At 54.9% G+C, this 18,081-nt stretch overlaps 2 protein-coding genes across 8 annotated transcripts in view; one reads left to right on the top strand and one right to left on the bottom strand.

The window, feature by feature from the left end:
• Positions 1-176: 176 nt before the first annotated feature.
• On the bottom strand, positions 177-7,212 carry LHFPL4 (LHFPL tetraspan subfamily member 4). 2 transcript variants are annotated; one of them, XR_011905139.1, is made up of 5 exons: positions 6,687-7,212; positions 2,200-2,436; positions 1,972-1,988; positions 1,255-1,772; positions 177-1,163 (listed from the first exon to the last, which is right to left on the bottom strand). XR_011905139.1 is itself a non-coding variant. In XM_072347552.1 (4 exons), exons 1-4 carry the CDS (start codon positions 7,090-7,092, stop codon positions 1,764-1,766), a joined length of 669 nt encoding a protein of 222 aa, XP_072203653.1. In that variant the 5' UTR covers positions 7,093-7,212; the 3' UTR covers positions 177-1,763. The 2 variants fall into 2 exon arrangements, 1 of the variants encoding a protein (XP_072203653.1); XM_072347552.1 differs by having other exon boundaries at positions 177-1,772.
• A 576-nt stretch (positions 7,213-7,788) lies between these two features.
• The window catches only part of MTMR14 (myotubularin related protein 14), a 29,382-nt gene continuing 19,089 nt past the window's right edge, over positions 7,789-18,081 (top strand). For 5 of the 6 annotated variants that reach the window (XR_011905138.1, XM_072347538.1, XM_072347537.1 and 2 more), the window contains exons 1-8: positions 7,789-7,952; positions 8,032-8,177; positions 12,484-12,592; positions 13,632-13,707; positions 14,334-14,394; positions 14,837-14,959; positions 15,491-15,564; positions 17,976-18,046. Coding sequence is in view for 5 of the 6 variants with exons in the window: in XM_072347538.1 (XP_072203639.1) it covers positions 7,830-7,952; positions 8,032-8,177; positions 12,484-12,592; positions 13,632-13,707; positions 14,334-14,394; positions 14,837-14,959; positions 15,491-15,564; positions 17,976-18,046 (783 nt within the window). In the remaining variant the exon portion in view is untranslated. Of the gene's footprint in view, positions 7,953-8,031; positions 8,178-9,358; positions 9,452-12,483; positions 12,593-13,631; positions 13,708-14,333; positions 14,395-14,836; positions 14,960-15,490; positions 15,565-17,975; positions 18,047-18,081 lie in introns of those variants that run through there. The other variant, XM_072347541.1, reaches the window with a different exon arrangement.

The raw sequence follows: 18,081 nt of genomic DNA, 5'->3' as shown, positions 1-18,081 counted from the left end.
CCTCCAGCGTTTGTGGCGGCTCTGCAGCCATCGGGGCAGGTCCTTCAGCCGAGTCGGTGTCTGCGCCCCCCAGGCAGCAGCAAGTCCTGCTTTACACCCGGCGGCTGACCCCGACCCCCGCCCGGTGTCGCAGCCGTTGCCCGTCCCGCTCCCCAGCACAGCACGGGGCTCAGAGCTCGTCTGGTTTGAATTATATTTTTCAATAAGGTTTTGTGAAACACCGTATCAAACTTTGTACTAAAATACAGATATATTACAGCTACTGGATTCCTTTCTCCACTGATTTGCTTGGTTGATTTTCCAATTCACCCAGCGGCGGCGCTCGCTGATGGGCCGCGGGGCGACGGCGGACGGCAGCTGTTGGCGGGGTAAGCGCCGATCCCGGCGACGTCCTGGGCTCCCCGTGCTGCCGCTCGGTGTCCCGGCTGGGCTCCGTCCCTCGCTGCCGCCCCGCGGGGCCTCAGGGCGCGACTTACCGGCTCCGCCAGCCCCGGCAGCGGGTCCCGCACGGCCCTTCATCGCCTCATCCCCGCGGTGATGGCCCAGCTCCGCGTTCCCTCCGGCGGCTCCTCTCCCGTTCTCGTCCTCGCCCCTCCCAGAGCCACCCCAGACACCACCTCCCCCCCCCACCCCGCAGCCGGGTCCCCCTGCCAACAGCCCCCGGCTACTGGCACTGAGACGCGGCCGGTGCTGAGGACTTTATTGCATCGTGAGGGCTGCGGCGGGCACCTGGGGAAGCCCACGCGCCGGTCTGGCCAGCAGAGCCGCGGCCGGGCTTCGGCTGCCTGTGCCTGGGACCGAGTCCTCGGCTCCGCGCGGCCGCGTGCCGGTGAGGCGCAGCCGGGCACGTGTCTGGGCTGGGACAGCGGCGCGGGCCGAGCCACGGGTGGGCGACCGCGTGGCGGGGAGAGCCTTGCCTCGCTGTCACCAGTGGAGATAAAGCACCGTATGGGGATGGGGAGGTTTGGCGGCGGCTGGGGCCGGACGAAGGGGTTTCCTCCTGCACCCGCCCGGGATTTGTTGTTATTTCCAGCTGCTCCCACTTACCGGGGCTTACATTCAGCGGTGCTGGGAGTCGGGCGGAGCGGCAGCCGGCGGCAGCGAGGCCTTTGCGGTCCCCACTCTCAGGATGGAGCGAGCGGCAGCCTGCGGCTCCGGCAGCACTGGAAAGCACGCGGTCCTGGGGCTGCGCTGCCGGGCGTGGGGGGGAATGAGGGGAAGGGAGGAGGGGCGAGAGGGCTCGAGTCACTTTACCCTGTTTAGAGAATATTAATTTACACGTAAAAGTACGGGCGGGCCCCTTCCCAGCCACAGGGCTCCCCGGCCATGGAGACAGGATCACGAAGCTGTACAAAATGGGAACGGGGAGGGTGCTGGGGCCCGGAGCAGCCAGCGCAGGGCGTCACGGGGAGCGCTGGGAGGTGGGAGGTGGCGGGTCCGGAGTCCTGGGGATGTAGAAATCTGTTTAAAAACTTGTTTTTCTTTTTTTTTTTTTTCCTTGAAACAAAACTGCCGTTCCCGGATGAAGCGGCTTTGGGGCGTCCTCCCTCGACGGCGGCGGAGGTGCGGGACCGGTGAGGTGCGTGGGATGGCGGTGTCGGTGTGGACGTGGGCGCGGCGGGCGGCCGGCACGGCCCCGGTGCGGGAGGTGGGGACCGGAGCGCTGCGTGGCCGCCGGCAGCAGACGAAAGGCAGGACAGGGAGGGAGCTGAAGAGCCCAGGCTGCCGGCCGCGGGATGAGGTCCTGCTGCGGGTGCTCGGCCTTATATCCTCTGCGGGGAGAGCACAGCGCGTTGGGTACGGGCGCCCGGGGGGTGGGATCGGGTGGCTGCGGTCATTTGTGCCATGCACGTGCATGCCTCAAACCTGCCGCCCCCGCTTACTCCCCATCCACGTGGGGCCACCCAGCACGGTCGCACCCAGACACGCCACGCAGGAGTAAGGGACGGGATGCTGAAAGCCAGGACTTACCGCGGTGCCGACAAAATCTGTCAAAACACAACGAGAAAACGTCAGCGCTGCGGTGCCGCTGCTCAGGGGCTCGGCTGCCCGCACCCTCCTGCCCCAGCCCGGTCGCCGCCTGGGTTTGCCTCAAGTTTTGACGGCCCCAGAGGCTCGGTGGGACCCTCCTATCCATAGTGCAGCACGAGGTTCCCACCACCACCCCGCGGTGTTCCCACCCGGTAGAGCGGCGCCCACCTTTGCTCTCTGTCTTGAGCTCCTCGTGCAGCAGGTCGTTCTGCCGGTTGCCGAGGACGAAGGCCAGGAAGGAGAGGATGAGGGCGTTGAGGATGCCGATGATGGCCAGGATGTAAGCCCAGCGCACGGAGCAGTCGCCCAGGGAGTACTTCCCCGTCTTCTCCCCGCACATGTCCCGGATGGTCTCCGCATCCCAGCCGTCGGGGAAGATCATGCAGCCCAGCACCAGGCAGAGAGCTGGGAAGGAGAGAGCGGAGGGTGAGGGAGCAGCGAGACGGGGCTCTGCGTCCCAGGACCTCGCAAAGTCAGCAAGAGACGCTGTGGGAAGCGGGGCACGTCCGGCATCCCGCTGTGCTGAGAGCTCGCTGGGTAAAGGCAGGGACGCAGCAACCATCTTGTGTGCTCCCAGCAGCACAACGCATCCCCTGTCACAAGCGATTCCCTCTCCCCGCTCGTCCCCAGCCCACCCTGTGTCCCTGAAGAACCTTTGCACGCGCTGTGAGCCCAACCTTTCCCAAACGCCGGCAGCAATGTGCTGGGAAACGCAAACAGAGGGGGATGAGGAGGGGGTTCTGCTGCCCGCCCTGCGCGCACAGGTGCTCAGAGACCTACAGGTAATTCTCATTGCCTCTTGTTCCCCCTCTCCCCGCCAACCCCAGCTGTCTGCAGGGCATGTGTGCTCAGGGGATGCTCTGAACCAGGGGAATTGGTGATGCTCAGCCTTCTTTGCAGCTACAGCGTGGTTTTGTGCTCCACTGTGCTCCGTTATCAGGATCCTGTCAAACTCAATGGGCTTTGATATCTCAGCAAAATGAATGAACTGAGGGGAATTCAGCTCTGTGACTCAGGCTGCAGGCACAGAATGGCCGTGGGCAGGAGGACACCGCGGGAGGCACCCTCAGCATGTTTGGACATCGCGGGGCTGTCCCCAGAGTCGGCACAAAGCAGAGGACTCCCCCGCTTTGGTTCAGGGATGAGCACCAAGAGACCGAGGAGCGGAAGGTGTGAGGTAATGGTGGGAGAAACAGCAACGGGCTGCGCCCCAGGGGGCTCCTTAAACCCAGGCTGGGCTCTGCACCACCCCAGGTTCATCCGCTGCCCGTCACATGCACCCACACCCGGGGACTCCCTGCAGCCATAAATAACACCGCCTCCGGCACACGGCAGCCACGGCACCACCTCCCACAACAGCCCCAGTGGCTCTGCCTGGCCTCACCGCCACACTGGGGAGCCCCAGCATGGACAGTGGGGACGCTGGGGGCTGAGGTGGCTGCTTCTTGCCAGGGATGGATAGCAGAAGGAGAGCGAGTGCACAGCGCTGTCCTAAAAATAGCAATCCCACGGCAATCAATGGAAGCGAGTGGTGGCACAGGCAGGAGTGCCTCACGGCGCTGCGCTCCGCGGGCTGAGCCACAGAGCAGCGGGCTCGAGAATAGGGCTACACATCGGCACGAAGCGGAGCTGACAGCTGCTTTGTCTGGGGGCACAGCACAGGGCTGCGGGGAGCGAGAGGTGCCCACGTGCTCAGCACTGCCCATGGAGCAGCTTCTGTGGGGGAAGGTTTTGGAGCCCTGATGAAGGCTGTGCCATCTCTGTGCTATCCCTGCTGCCGGATGGGCTGGGGGAGAAGAGAGAGGGGAAGCCTCTGGGGAAGCAATTGGGGGGCAAAGGCTTCTCAGTCCCATACCCTGCTGTGGCTGACAGCTCTGTGCCCTCCCCTGGCACCCAAGTGTGTGGCACGTGGGGACACAGTGGGCACGGTGCTCCTTGTGTGCCCGTCCCACCAGGACGCCGGTGACGTCCCCACGTTGAAGGCACGTTCTGGGTTTTGTAACAGAAGGATTTAGTAAAATCTCCAGTTTTGCGTTGCTGGGATTTTGAGCAGGGCAGATGGCTGCGTTTCTATTTGCGCTAAAGCAGTCTTTCCTCTTAATTAGATTCGGTTTACTCCTAGGGGGGCAGCGGCTTTTGAGCTGGGGCTTTCTTTGAGGCTCTAATTAAACCTTCCCCTGATTGCTGTCCACTAATTGGACACTGAAGATTTAAACACTTTTTTTCTCTGGACGAGATGCTGAACTCCAGCCCCCCATCCCTGCTGTCCCATCTCAGAGGAGACACACACTCCCGCACCAGCCCTGTGCCTGCACTTGGCCATCCCATCCCCTCCATTTACACATCTGTTGTGAAACCAGGGGCCTCGCTGCTGCTTCTGCATCCCCCTGCCCACATCCCAGGCTGCCTTCAGGGTCGTGCCCATTGCCTCACAGCAGCCGGGCATGCAGAGCCCCTTGATTAAGCTGCTGATGATCGGCAGGATTTGGGCTCTGAGCTTGACTTAAACCAGTAAATCTTCGGGACAGAGAAAATTAAAGATGAAGGAATTTCCCGGTAAGCCAAGGCAGCTCCAGGCCAAGTAGCACTGGGGGAGGAGAGGTCAGGAGCTCCACAAGCTGGGCCAGCTGTGAGCTCCCAGCATGAGGACAGACTCCACAGGGCCCTCTCCTAGAGGGGGTCACACTGGGGGTCTTCTATTGGAAAGGCAGACAGCACCGGGTTCTGCTGGTGCAAGCCCTGGGTCTGGACATGCTCACTTAGTGTGCAGCAGGCAGTATGGTAATGGTGTTCCAGATGTGGGAAAAGTGGAGAGAGGAAGAAGAGGTGCAGGGTTCCATCCCTGGGGGAGCTCAGCATCACTTCTTGCGGTCTGTCCTAAAAGGAGTGAGACTCCAGGAGAGCTCAGGGGGTCCTTGTCAATGTCCTGACCCTTCTGGGAAAAGTTTGGGTTCTGTGCATGGGGTGGTATTGAGCTTCATTTATGGAGTTCCTTTTGTGTGGAAGGAGCTAAGGAGGACCTATGAACAGGGCCGCTTTTAGGGGGAACCTTAGAATCCTTTGAGATGGAAGGTACCCTTAAAGGCCATCTGGTCCAACCCCCCTGCAATGCACAGGGATACCCACAGCTCCATCAGGTGCTCGGAGCCCATCCAGCCTGACCTTGGCTGTCTCTAGGAACGGGGCACCCACAACTCTCTGGGCAGCCCATGCCAGAGCCTCACCACACTGTAAAAAACTTTTCCTTACATCCAATCCAAATCGAGGTAAATGCAATATCCCTCTGTGGGCAGAGCCGTACTCAAAGTCTCTTTATGGAAAGGGAAAAGTCAGCGTTTCCAACTACTTCATGATGCTGAGGCAAGGGACAGGACAGCATCTTTTTCAACACCTTCTCTCCCACCCCTTGTGCTGGGTATGCAGCCCTGCATACCCACAGCCACAGCCCAGCACCTGTGCCACTGTCTGCATCCCATGCACAGTGCTGGGGTTCTGAGAAGCCCCGTCTGCTGCTGCCCAGTGTTCCAGGGAGCCCTGAAGGTACGAGCATCTAGGGCAGCCCCCAGCAGACAAGTCAGTCCCTAGCTCCACTGTCTGGTAGAGATCCTACTGCCAGCAGCTAGCACCCAGTATCCAAAATACTCCAAACACAAATACCCAGTGCGTGCAGAAGCCCCAGTACCTAAAGCAGCTCTGGCACTAGCATGCACCACATGAGGCAATGCACAGTGCCAGCCCCTAGCATTTGGGGCAGTATCCAGCGCTGGTGTAGTGTATTAATAACCCTCAATGCCAGCACCCAGTGCCTGGAGGACAAGCTACCTGTGGTGTCAGCACCGTGATAACCCCAAACATCAGCACCCAGTGCCCAGGGAAGCCCTAGCATCTAGCACCAAGTACCCAAAGCACTCCAAACACCAGCACTCAATGCATGGAGAACCCCAGCCCCAGCTCCTAGAATCCAAAGAAGTCCTGGCACAGGCATTCACTGCACAGGATGGTCTCGAAAGCCATTCCCTAACACTTAGGGAAGCCCCCAGCATTGGTGTGTCAGTACACTGATGGCCCTCAACACCAACATCTAGTATCCAAAGCATTCCCAACACTCAGTGCCTGCAGAAGTCCAGGCACTCAGTATCCAAAGAAACCCCAACACCAGTGCCCAGGAGACCCCCTAGCTTTGATGCCAGTGCCTTGGTCACCCCTCATGCCAGCACCCAGTGCACGGGGAAGCCTCTAACACAGGTGTCAATGCCCTGATACCATGTCCCCAGTCCCATCACCCATCACCTGAAGAACCTCCAGCACCCAGTATCCGAAGCACTCCAAACCCCAGCAATCTGTATCCAAAGAATCCCCAGCACCAGTGTGCGTACGGGGCAGCGCATTGGTAAGCCCCACCACCAGCACCCACTATCCCACGAAGCACAAGCACCAGCACCCAGCGTCTAGGAGAACCCCTAACTCTAGTGCCAACCCCTACACCAGTGCCCAGTGCCTCATTCAATCTCTGGCACCGGTGCCTGGAGGACCCCTTAGCTCCGCTGCCAGCACCCTGACAACCCCTACGCCAGCACCCGGCATCTAGTTGCCCCCCTAGCTCTGCTGCCGGCGTCCCGACACCTCCCCGCCCCCCAGACCCCCCCGCCCCCCACCTGCCAGCAGCTGCATCCAGGCGCAGATCTTGTAGACGGTGGCGGTGTTGCAGAAGAAGAAGAGCGCGAAGCAGGTGATGCAGCCCAGCGTCAGCACCATGGACAGCAGCACGAAGAAGGCCGCCGCCTGGAAGGCGCCCGACGGGATGGTGCTGAAGTCGGTGAAGGAGCCGCGGCACGCCAGCTCGCGGCCCGCCAGCCCGCTGCCCACGCAGTAGTGGAACAGCCCGAAGTAGCCGGGTTTGGGCGTGTTGACGCTGTCTCCCACCCAGTAGGGCTGGATGAACACCACCACGTTGATGATGGCGAAGCAGATGGTGAAGATGGCCCACAGCACGCCGATGGCCCGCGAGTTCCGCACGTAGTTGTCATGGTACAGCTTGGAGGCCTCCTGCGACGGCAGCATCCTGCCGGATCGGGCCGCCCCGCCCGGCGCCGGCCACCACCCCGCGGCCTAAAGGAGCCCGAGGGCTGCCGGCCCCTGCGCCACCCGCGCCGCCATCTTGGCTGCCGCCTCTGCGCCCCGCGCGCGCGCGCGCCCCCGACGCCGCCGCGCGCGCGCGCCCCGCCACTGCGGAGCCCGGCCCAGCCCGACCCGCCGCGCGCCCCCGGCAGCGGGACTCCGAGACGAGCTTCGGCTCCGCCCGGCCCGGCTTCGGCCGCGCTCGGAAGGGCGCTCGGCCCCGCCCCGCCCCGCCCCGCGCGCCTCGGAACCGTTCGGAGCGGTTCGGGAAGCTTCGGAACGGATCGGCCGCGGGGGACAGGAGCGGCCGCGCTGACCGCCCGCCGAGGGGAGGGGGACCGAACTGCGAGGGGCGGCGCCCAGCTCGTGTGCTGATGTGCTTGTGCCTGACCGGGACAACGGGGGGGAGCGGGTGGCCGCGGGGCCGAGCAGCGGGTTCGGAGCCGCCCGGGGCTCGCCACGCCCGCGCTTATCCGGCAGCTTCCCGTTGCCGACGGGCCGTACCCGCACCGTGGCGGACCGGACCCGCGCCCGCGTCGCACGGTGATGACGGACGGCGCCGCGCCGGAAGAGGCGTGTCGCGCGCCCCGCGCTGATTGGCGGGCAAGCGCCGCGGGGCGGGCGGAAGTGGCGGCGGGCGGAAGGGGCGCCATGGGGCGGCGGCGGTGAGCGGCGCGGGGATGGCGGCGGCCCGCGGCTGCCCCCCGGCGGGCTCCGGGGACCGCGGCCTGGCCGAGCTGCTGCTGGAGTTCTCCCGCGCCCAGTACCGCGCCAAGGATGGCGGGGGTGCCGCTGCCGCCAAGGTGAGGGGCGACGGGGGGCGGGGGGGGAACTCGGCGCCCGGTGCCTGAGCGGCGGGCGCTGAGCGGTGGCTGCGCGCAGGTGGAGCGGATCGAGCGACGCTGCCTGGAGCTCTTCGGCCGCGACTACCGCTACAGCGTCATCTCCAACGCACACGGCGAGGTCTGCGCGCACTACCCGCGCCACATCGTCCTGCTGGAGCGCGACAACGCCGCCGGCCGCGACCCGTAAGGCCCCGACCCCCGCCCCGCTCCGCCGTGCGCCCCGACGAGCTCCCGGGGCCGCCTCCCGGACTCTTCGGGGCCGTGGCTAATTATAGCCGCCCCGTCGGTCGCTTCGCGTGCTTCGCCGCTCTCCGTGCTCGCTGCCTTTAGCCCCGCGGCTCTGGGCGCTCCGCTCGCTCCTGGCGGGGTGGTGTTTCGCTGTTCCCAGCCGTGTAAGGAGCCGGCAGCGTGTTGCGTCTCGGAGGGCTGGAGTTGGAGGACTCGTAGTCTGAAAAGCAGCTCGGCTGAGAAACCCCCATAGGGGCTGAGCAGAGCGAGGCTGTCTCGGCAGGTGGGTGCTCACAGCACGGATCCGAGGGCGCTCTTGTTCACTGACCTGATGGGAGACGCCTGATGGCAGCTTGGCACAGTCCAAGTTAAGTTAGCCGGCGCGTTTCTGGACTTTGACCCACCGGCTCAGAACTGCTTCTATTGCAGGCTGACCAATATCTGCTCCCTGTGGCTGTAACAACAGCCTCTTGGTTTATGTTTTAATCTCTTCCCGCAAAACACAGTTTTGCAGTTTTAACTCCAATCATGACAAGATGTGTTCAATGTACAGTGGTAGTGATGTGCTTTGAGCTGTGCTGGCTGCTGAACAAAACCAGTAGGTGCTGGAGGGGGGCTCAGGAGCAGCCACTGCTGATGTCAGCTGGGAGTTTCTGTTTAGAGGTTGGACTGGATTGGAAAAGGTTAAACCCCTTGTTGTAGGCTGCAGAGAAGAGGGGAAACTGAAATCTGAAGTTATAGGTGCAATTAGCAGCATCGTTAGGGGAGAGAAAGCAGCTGCTTCTGTTTTTTTTTTCTGTCCGTGCAAGGATGAAGGAGATTTAATTTTTCTGTCAGTTTTACAAAACAAAAGTGTTCTCCTGTTTTCTTCTGTGGCTTTGCAAGCTGGGAGTGGCCACTAACACTTAAAGTACTGATTACTTTCAAGCCTAGACTTATTTTTCCAAGAAGTCACGGGAATAGACTGCCCTTCATCATGCCTTTCCTTCTGGTCTCTGGGCAATAACCTCTGTAAGAGCTGCTAAATAACTTCCACAAACGCAGTTTTTAGTTGCATCATGATATTCTACGCAGCAATGATGAAATACCGAACAAATGTTAGCAATATAGAGAACGTTGCACTTCTTGTGTTACAGAACGCAAGAAACCTCTTCCAGTGAATGGAACAATCCCTCTAGGACCTAGTGTCTGGGGCTGCCTTTCACCTTTGTAATGTTCTTGTTCAGCTGGTAAGATCTCCTTGAAGTGTGCGAGACACTTCACACCTCTGAGAAAGCCACATTTTTTGGAAGCAATTCTAGGCTGTGCAAACTCTGCTGCCCCACGAGTTGTGCTGGTGCAGCTGTTTATGAAGCCACGTGGGGAACTGACCTGGCAGAAAAGGGCTGTTTTAAACCCAGGCCGGTTTCTGATTCTGTTCAGGCAGCTGGGGGTTGAAAGGGTCTTGCTTGGCTAACCGAGCTGAGATCTGGGCTGGTGGAGGAGGTAGTGAAAGCATCGGAGGAATATGGCTTGTATTGTTTTGCTACCAACCACCATAGCGGTAATGCCCTCTGGTGCAGTGCTGCTCAGTCAGCTGTAGGAAGTAGCAGAGGGCGTCTAACAGCCAGAAGCACCTGCTCTGTGCTCGGGGATCTTTAATTCCCCCCCCCCCCAGCAGGAGTGGACAGGCACTGCAAAGGCTTGGAAAGCATTGAGATGTGCTCAGTTTTTTGCTTCCTGTGCTGTTCTTTGTGCCTGTGCTTACTGACAACTTCCAGAGATCAGGCACAGGCCGCATCTTTGGCTTCCCTGCCAGTTCACATGTTTGTCTTCACTCCAAACAATGGCTCTAACACTGTGAAGAAACACTGAAGTTCCAGTACTCCTGTGGCTAGCCATTGAGAAACAGCTCTGCTTCGGCCTTGTATAGATACACTGTTACCAAAACAGTTGCTTGCTCATGGTAAATGTTTCCTTTGCATTTAAAAAAGAAACACAAGCTTGAAGGTCTGATTTGGAGGGTGAGAATTACCACAGAGGTAACACAGAGACGAGGTTGCCCACTGGTATCCTCTAGAAAACCACCTTCTGAGGCAGCAATACCTGAAAATCCCAGGAGTTGTGAGTTCAGATTCATTACATTCCTTCCACCTTTTTCTTCATGTAGCCCCAGGAAGCCGTAGTGATGTTCTTCAACATGGCTGTTGAAGTCAGCCAACATTTCCAAAGTTGATACTACTCCTACCTGTGCAGCTTTTCCCTTGGCCCTGTAGGAGCATTGCAGCTGTTCTTCAGGACAGATCTTTCCCCTCCCTGCAGTGTCCCACCTGCTGTCCCTCTGTCCCTGTCCTGCTGGCACTCCTTGCTGCTGCTCTGCCTCTCCCGGCAGATGCAGTTAGTGTGCAGGGAGCTGAAGCCTCTTGGCTGGTCTGAGCTCCAAGCATTGGATTTTTGCTGAATCCCATTTTTATTTAGATTTAGAAGAGCTTCTATCGAGTTGTTAACACCGTAATGAAGTTCTGTTTTCCCTCTGTATTCCTTTTACCAAGGAAACAAAGACAGCCGGAGCAGAACACAAGATATTGTGTTCATTCACTTAAATACAACCCCAAAAAAGCAGATCTGTACATCAGAACCTCTCCAAGGTTCCAAATAGGTAGGGATTGTGAATGACACGTGAAGCCACCTCCAGCTGCGCACCGGCTGTTCCTGCGCTGTGTTACTCCGTGCTCTCTGAGGAGGGCGTGCTAGGAGGGAAGCAGCTCCTGTCTGCCTGCAGTGCCAGCAGCAAGCAGTTCAGCTGTGCTGAGTGGGCACGTGCTCCTGTTGCCTGCACACGAGCTCACACTGTACAGTGTGCTGCGCTGGCATTTAGCACTCTCCCGTCCGTGCTGTTTAAAGATGAGTTTGGCTTCATACTCTTTACGTTCCAGAAAATGTTAGCACTTGTTGGAGCTGGAAGAAGCCTTTATATGTAGGGAAACATGTGAGAAATCCTAAGCCTCTACTGTGAATTCTGGGAGTTAAGTTCTTATAAAATTGTAGGGCTGCAAGGTTTTGCTTGCTGCCTCCTTGCTTCCCCCAGCAGTATTTTATGTTGTCTCCTATGAATGGATCGATTTCCATGTTACCAGTAGTTCATTTTTTCTAATCCTTGCCCGAATGCCTGCTGCAGGTAGATTGCTTTACACTCATGCTGGTTCTAAAGCCTAGAAACTTCATTTTAATTTCTTATTTATTTGAGTGAGTCACCTTTGGGTTCTTCTCCATTGCTGAGTTCTTTTACTCACCCAAATGTGCATACTGTTGTGCCCTCTTTTCACCTCCATTTGCTCAGTCACTCGGTGCACAGCAGTTCTGTTGCAACACTGTCCCTGGCCATCCCTGTGAGTTTGCTGTGCCTCACTGCACACATGTGCACCTCGTGGCTGCAGATGGCTGGAATCAGGTGCTTATCTCACCCAACATCTGCTCTGCACAGCAGTGCTGATTCTTCTCTATCCCATGGCGAGTTTCCCACAGTGGTTGTTGTCCCTTTGGTAAGGCTTGCTGTATTGATAACTTAAAGGCAACCGCAGGTCAGTGAGTTCATCTGCTGAGCTCTGCTGCTGTGCAGGGCTAACTGGAAATTCTTGTTCCTCTTCTCCAAGTGCACGATCACACAGTTCTGTGTCACCGGACTTCATCTGGTTTCTGTAATGTCAGTCTGGATGCTTCTCCAATTCCTTGTGGAAACTCTAGTTCCCCCTGCATTGACCGTACCTCCGCAAGGTCTGCGTCACTCAAAGGGCAGCTTGAATTCCTATCAAATTTAAACCGATACTTGGAAAAAATGATCACAATTTAAACTTGCTTCCAAAATATGTCTCCAACTCAGAACACGTTTCTGTTTTACTTTAACCAGGAAAAAAAAACAAATAGAATCTAGTGGTTCAGTTGCAGCTGACGTTAACCCAACTGCCCTGCGCAACCCGCTGGCTGGTTTATAGCCCGCTGTCTAATCACCCTGCAGTGCACGTGCTCAGGTGACCACAACTACTGCAGTTCACTGAGTGTTCAGACTCTGATTCTCCCTTTTGTTTATTTTTTGCTTGCAAAATTCAGTTGTGTTGCCCAGCGGGGCAGACCGTTCTTAGAGAAACCACCTCTTGCTTGCTAAGTTCAGAGCTGCCTTTTAAGTCAAAGGGATGGGGATCACTGCCCAGGGGGGTCTGCAGCTGCTTCATCGGTGAATAAATGGGAGGACCTCTGTGTACTGATCTGCATCTCTGTCTGATAGGTTTGAGAGCACCGTGCAGGTTGGCAAACTGCAGGACCTCATCAACCGAAGTAAGATGGCGAGGTGTAGAGGACGATTTGTCTGCCCGGTCATTCTGTACAAGGGAAAGGTAAAGCTTCGTGGGTTACCTGTCTTAACTTAGAAAATGACCTTTCTCCTTGCCGTTTGAACTGTGCAGCCACATCTTCAGCCGGTTGTCACCTTTCCTAACGCTGTAAAAATCTAATCTTAGCTACAGGCAGGCAGTCTCTAGCGGTAAGCAGTATTTGCTGTCTAGGCTGCATAAATCATATGTGGGGACTTGAGGCTGTCATACCCCACCCTGCCATGAGCACTGCACCAGGGATCTGATGTTTTTTCTATGTGTGTTCCTTCCGAAGGACCAAAGTTATTTGGCCTTTGAGAGGGGAAAGACAGCTGTTGTCTCTTCCTGCCCCTTCCTCTTTCCAGCAGCGAGCTGCCATTGAATAACTTTTATCCCTGAAGAGAAGTTCCTCTTTTATGTTCCCTGGGGAGGCAAGATTGCATAAACGGTCTTATGAATGTGTGGGCTTGCCTGCAAGGGGATCTGTAAGGAAGTGAAATCAGATTTGTTTTTATGTGGATTATTTAAAGTGTTCTGAAGCCCTGTAGGAGTAGCCTTGTTTAGAATGTAAGCAGTTTAATTCAGTTTTCTTAGTTAAATTTAGGAACTCTGTATGAATAGCTAAGTCATACCTGTGACAACATTAATCTGGCTTTGCTGAAGCCATCGTGGGCTGAACCTGCTGACCTTTTCCAGCAGGAGCGAACTGCCTGGGGTGGTAGTGGGACCAGCTGCAATCTTACCAACAGGAGTGTGGAAGGTAAAGTTCAAGGAGTGTGTTAACAGAGCATAGATGTTGCTCATTTTAGCAGGAATTGTCTGTGTTAGTTCACTGAAAAGTGGAGATGGAAATGATGGTAGAGAACCAAGCTACAGATAAAGAAACTTGGGAGTGTTGTGTGTATGGGGAATTTGATCTGGGTCAGGGCTGCAGAGGAGACTGCTGAGAGGCAGATCTGTGGGTACCAGCGATGGCAGTGGGATGTGACAGCACGTGGACCAAAGACTGGGTGTGGGGGAAGCTCTTGGAGTGCACGTGATTAACAATGAAATCTTCCTCCAGCATATTTGCAGATCAGCAACGCTGGCTGGCTGGGGAGAGCTCTATGGGCGCACTGGTTACAACTACATCTTCTCAGGTAAGTGAGAAGCCGTGTGTCACTGGCTGCCTGATTAGGCTTCTCGGTGCTGGGAAACAGGGCATGAGACCAGCCTGGTTGGAAGAGCAGGCACAGAACTCTGTCATGGACCTGCTTGTGGCAGGCCTGTCGTGATAGGGCAAACTCTGAAATCTGGTGTGTGTTTCCAACCGCCATATCACAGGGCAGAGTGCTGTACGCATAAAGCAAGAGGAAGTCGCAGAAGAACTTGAAGCTGAAGAGTGAATTACAGGAATAGTAGCACAGTAGGCAAGTAAGGCAGCCCAAAGGATTCAGGGTACTGGGTGTATGGGAGAATTCCTCAGGAGAGCCTTGGGTGTCTGTAATATGGGCTCTGGAGCTTGGTTTGGCAAAGAACTGTGCAGCACCAATATGAGTGTCCTTCTAGCTGTCACTCACGTGTTTGACCTGCTTAGGTCTTTTGTGAGGATAAGGGAAGGATGGGCTACTTTACAGAACGTGCCCTTCAGGAGGAGGAAATGTGGAGAATTACTGAGAGGAACATGGAGGAAGGCTGCCAATCCATAACATATTCAGGCACATGAATGTCTGTAGAATTGGAGATTGTGTTGCTTTACACAAGTTTCTTAATGCCTCCTTTTCAGGGGGTTCTGACGATGCTTGGGCAGATGCAGAGGACATTTCAGAGGAAGATTCTGCACTGAGGTCTGTATGCATCACTGACATGAGTTCATTCCTTGCTTTTGAAAAAACCCTGAATGCCAGTGGCTGGCTGAACCCAATATAACTGGTGCTTGCTTACCTACTGCCAGAGGGAAGAGTCAGAGACAGGAGGATATAGGGACATTTAAGAGAAGCTTGAATTACACAGAAATTTTTACTCCACGATAAAAATTAGATCTCCAAGGTGGGGGAAAAAAATAACCTGCATCTTACTTGCTTGTTGCAGAACAAAACAAAATATAAGGAGACCCTAAGCACTAACTTTGCAGTATCAGCTCAGTACAAAATTGGACTCCTACCTGAGGAGACGAGGCTTTTCCTGTGGGCCTTTTGGCTAGAAGCAGTTCAAGGAAGAACTATGGCAGTATCATGCAGGCAGTGGTCAGTCTTCCTTGTTGTACTCACTGCCTTGTTCTGTTCACAGAAATGCAGACTCTCAGCTGTTTGACAAGGTCAGAGGGCACGACATCAAGCTGCTTCGGTACCTCTCTGTTCGATACATCTGTGACCTGATGGTGGAAAACAAGAAGGTGAAGTTTGGCTTGAAGTGAGTCTGGATTCACTTGTTTCTTTCTACAGGCTTTGAGTTGGATCTAGCAGTCCTTACTGGGGAACTGTTACGGGGCACGTACTCGGCATCCTGGGAGCAGTCACCAGAAGGGCAGTGCAGAAGGATCTGTTGGTCAGTGCTGTAGAGAGAAGCCCAAGGTTTTATGCCAGGGAAGGCTCTGTCAGTGAGCAAATTAACTACTTTCACCCATCCTCTGCAGTCTGAGTAGGCTTTCTCTGTAGAGCCTGAGGTAATTTTACAACCCCTTCTCACAAAGGGGAGAATTAAAGGAGCTCTCTGCTGGTGTGTAAGAGTAGGTAGAGATGTTTCTCCTGGTGTTTCACTTGAAAGGAAGTTGTAAAGTTTTGGGGCTACACCTGTTGATCTGAATGTGTTGCACAAGTCTTGTCTGTGCCGGCTCCTGAGTTGAGTCATAATGTGGGGTAGTGCAACAGGTAGCTTTTGGATGCTGCATCTCCTTGGAAAATACAGTACAAATGTCTGCTGTTTTCCTCTTGTCCTGTGCAGTGTGACGTCTTCTGAGAAGGTGGACAAAGCTCAACGTTACGCTGATTTCACGCTTCTCTCCATCCCATATCCAGGTACAGGACTGATGTCCAGAGGGACTCCCAAGGGACAGGTGACAATCTGCTTCTGGGGACTGGGAACTAGTGTGTGTGGCGGAATGATTGTGGCTTGCTTAATGTTTCCTTTGCTCACTCTGGAGAGAAGCTCTTTTAAACAGAGTGGTACGCTGAATCTGGATGATGTGAAGTGTGAATCTGCATTGGATGCTCTGAGGCAGCAGAAGAATTTCTCAGTGTTTCTAATGAATTCAAGCACAGGGGAAAAAGTCTGAGTGGTAGAGCTTAGGTTAAGGTGGCCTTTGACTCCAACGTACTACTTGATGCAAAACATGGCACAAAGCAAGCTATGTATAAAAACTACAATTCTTAGGAACATTTCCTACTTCTAGTGCTTCCACAGAGCCTCTGTAATATATTCTCAGTGCTAGGCAGAGCTGTTAACCTGAGCCTGTAGTATATGACTGGGATGCGAACCACTCCAGTCCTTCTCCCTGGTTAGATCAGTCCCTGTGCCTGGCAACCACTGCTGGGTCACTTGCTGCACTCTTAAAGATGAACTGAGTATTGCCAGCTGCTGCCGTCAGGCTCAGTAATGTGATTGGATGCGAGGCTGCTGTCTTTGAAGTCTGTCTGTGAGATAGAATTTTTCTCCCTTGCACACAAAGAAGGAGAAGGGGGACGAAAGAAGTAAAGTGGTTATGCATGATCCAAACCCAGACTTTTTTTTTATGACTTGTTGTTGCTCTTAAATACCCAGAGGGTGGAGTACGTGGAGGGAGGCGTATTTTTAATGTAGAAGTCAGTGACAATTCAGAGAAGCTGCCTCAAGATTTCTACTGAAGTTTCCTTACAGATTGCAGAGGCGTACAGAAATAAGTATTTCTGATTTCTGTAGCCCGTGCCATAGGTAAATATCGCTGCCATTTGTCTTGCTAAATGTAGATGATGGGAGAGACTGACCACTGATTGTTTGCATTTGTAAAGGAAGAGGAGGCAGTGATTCTATGAAGATAAGCTGTAGAGTTTTTACTGTGTGAGGATCTGCTTAGTGGACTCTTCTGGGACAGCTGCTGTCTCTTAGTGGCTCTTCAGTGCTGCACTAGGGATAAACCTTATCGAACTGGAAACTCTCTGCTGGTGTTGCCTGATTTTAGCAGTGCTGTTCCAGAGGACAGTACTGCCATTTTGTTAAATCTGAGTCATAGACATCTACAGATCAGCAACCCCTCTGATGCCTGGCAAAATGCGGTGGTCTGTTCTTGCTAATTTCTCCAGGCTTGTATTGGAAGAGTTTATCTCTGAGATTGTGAGATTCTCTTATCACAGATGAATGAACAAGTGTGCAAACGTGAGTTAGGGTGAAAGATTTAGGTTAAAATGGGTTATCTGTGGAAGCTTATGTGCTCTCCAGTGCAAAAGCCCTCCTTTCCATCTGACTGGTAGTTGGCGCTTCTGGATGCCAACACTTACTGCTGTAATCCCCTGTTCTTTGCTGTAAGCCCGTGTTTAATTGGAGTTAAATCTCAACTGACAGTTTGACTGGTTGTGTGGTCTCTAGAACTAGTCTTGTCCTTCCAAATACCTATTTTTCACCACTGAAGTTACTTATGATTTGCAGACTAGGAATTGTTGCTTTTGTGCAAGCAGTGCCTGACACAGGGCTGTCTTGGTGATGTGGGAACTGTGAAGCTAATGTGGCACACACAGTATCTCAGGAGAGGAGTTTTGAGTAGCCTGCAGGCATCCGCAGTGCTAATAGTGTTGCTCAGCTGTGACTAAGTGACTGCAGTTTGCAGCATCGACTTCAAATAGTTGTTTGAGGAAAAACAGGAGCCAGAGGGCAGAAACTTCAGGAGGGGAGGGCTTGAAAGTGGTTGTGCTGTTGCGCTTCCTTCATATACAGCAATTCTGGTGTTTGAAAGGGGAGGCTTAAATGTGACAGAAGCCACAGCTGCCTCTGACAGCGAGCCCTTTCTTGTTACCTGCAGCAGATGCTGTGTGAAACTTGGCTTTCCCCAGGCTCTGCCAGCACATCTTTCGCTGATTCCTTCTCACTTGGGGTGCTGGGCTGATGCCTCAGATCTGCGTAAAAGAGTCAGTGACCTTGGGAAGCGTGGGTCCTGGATGAAACCTGTTGTTTGAGAAAGAATAAACCAGTCCCTCAGACTCCCACATTTGCTGTGCTTTTGGAGTTTGCTCTTTGTCTGCTGTGTGAGTGTGCTTACTGCTGAGTGCTCTGAGCTGTTGCTGCTGGGAGGCCATGCTGCACACTGTACTGATTACTGCTCTTCACTTCCCACAGGCAACACTTTTGATTGGTTCTGTGCTCTGGAGCCCAGGGCTGCCAGCACTTCCAGTCCCACAGGGCCCTCCAGTTGTTAGATATCAGTTAGCTGAACAGTTGTTCGTTATCTCTTCTCTTGCAGGCTGTGAATTCTTTAAGGAGTACAAAGACCGGGATTATACAGCTGAAGGTCTCATATTTAACTGGAAACAGGTACAAAATGGAGAGCTGTGGGCTTTACTGAGCTC

Source organism: Excalfactoria chinensis, chromosome 12 (genome assembly GCF_039878825.1).
Source record: "Excalfactoria chinensis isolate bCotChi1 chromosome 12, bCotChi1.hap2, whole genome shotgun sequence".
Lineage (NCBI taxonomy): Eukaryota > Metazoa > Chordata > Aves > Galliformes > Phasianidae > Excalfactoria > Excalfactoria chinensis.
This window is presented reverse-complemented; position numbering and strand designations above follow the sequence as displayed.

Excerpts from the sequence above, each read along its gene's own strand:
- LHFPL4 (XM_072347552.1), bottom strand. The coding sequence starts at position 7,092 with ATGCTGCCGTCGCAGGAGGCCTCCAAGCTGTACCATGACAACTACGTG. Across the intron at positions 2,437-6,686 it reads CTGGATGCAGCTGCTGGCAG|CTCTCTGCCTGGTGCTGGGC; the intron begins GTGGGGGGCGGG and ends TCTCCTTCCCAG.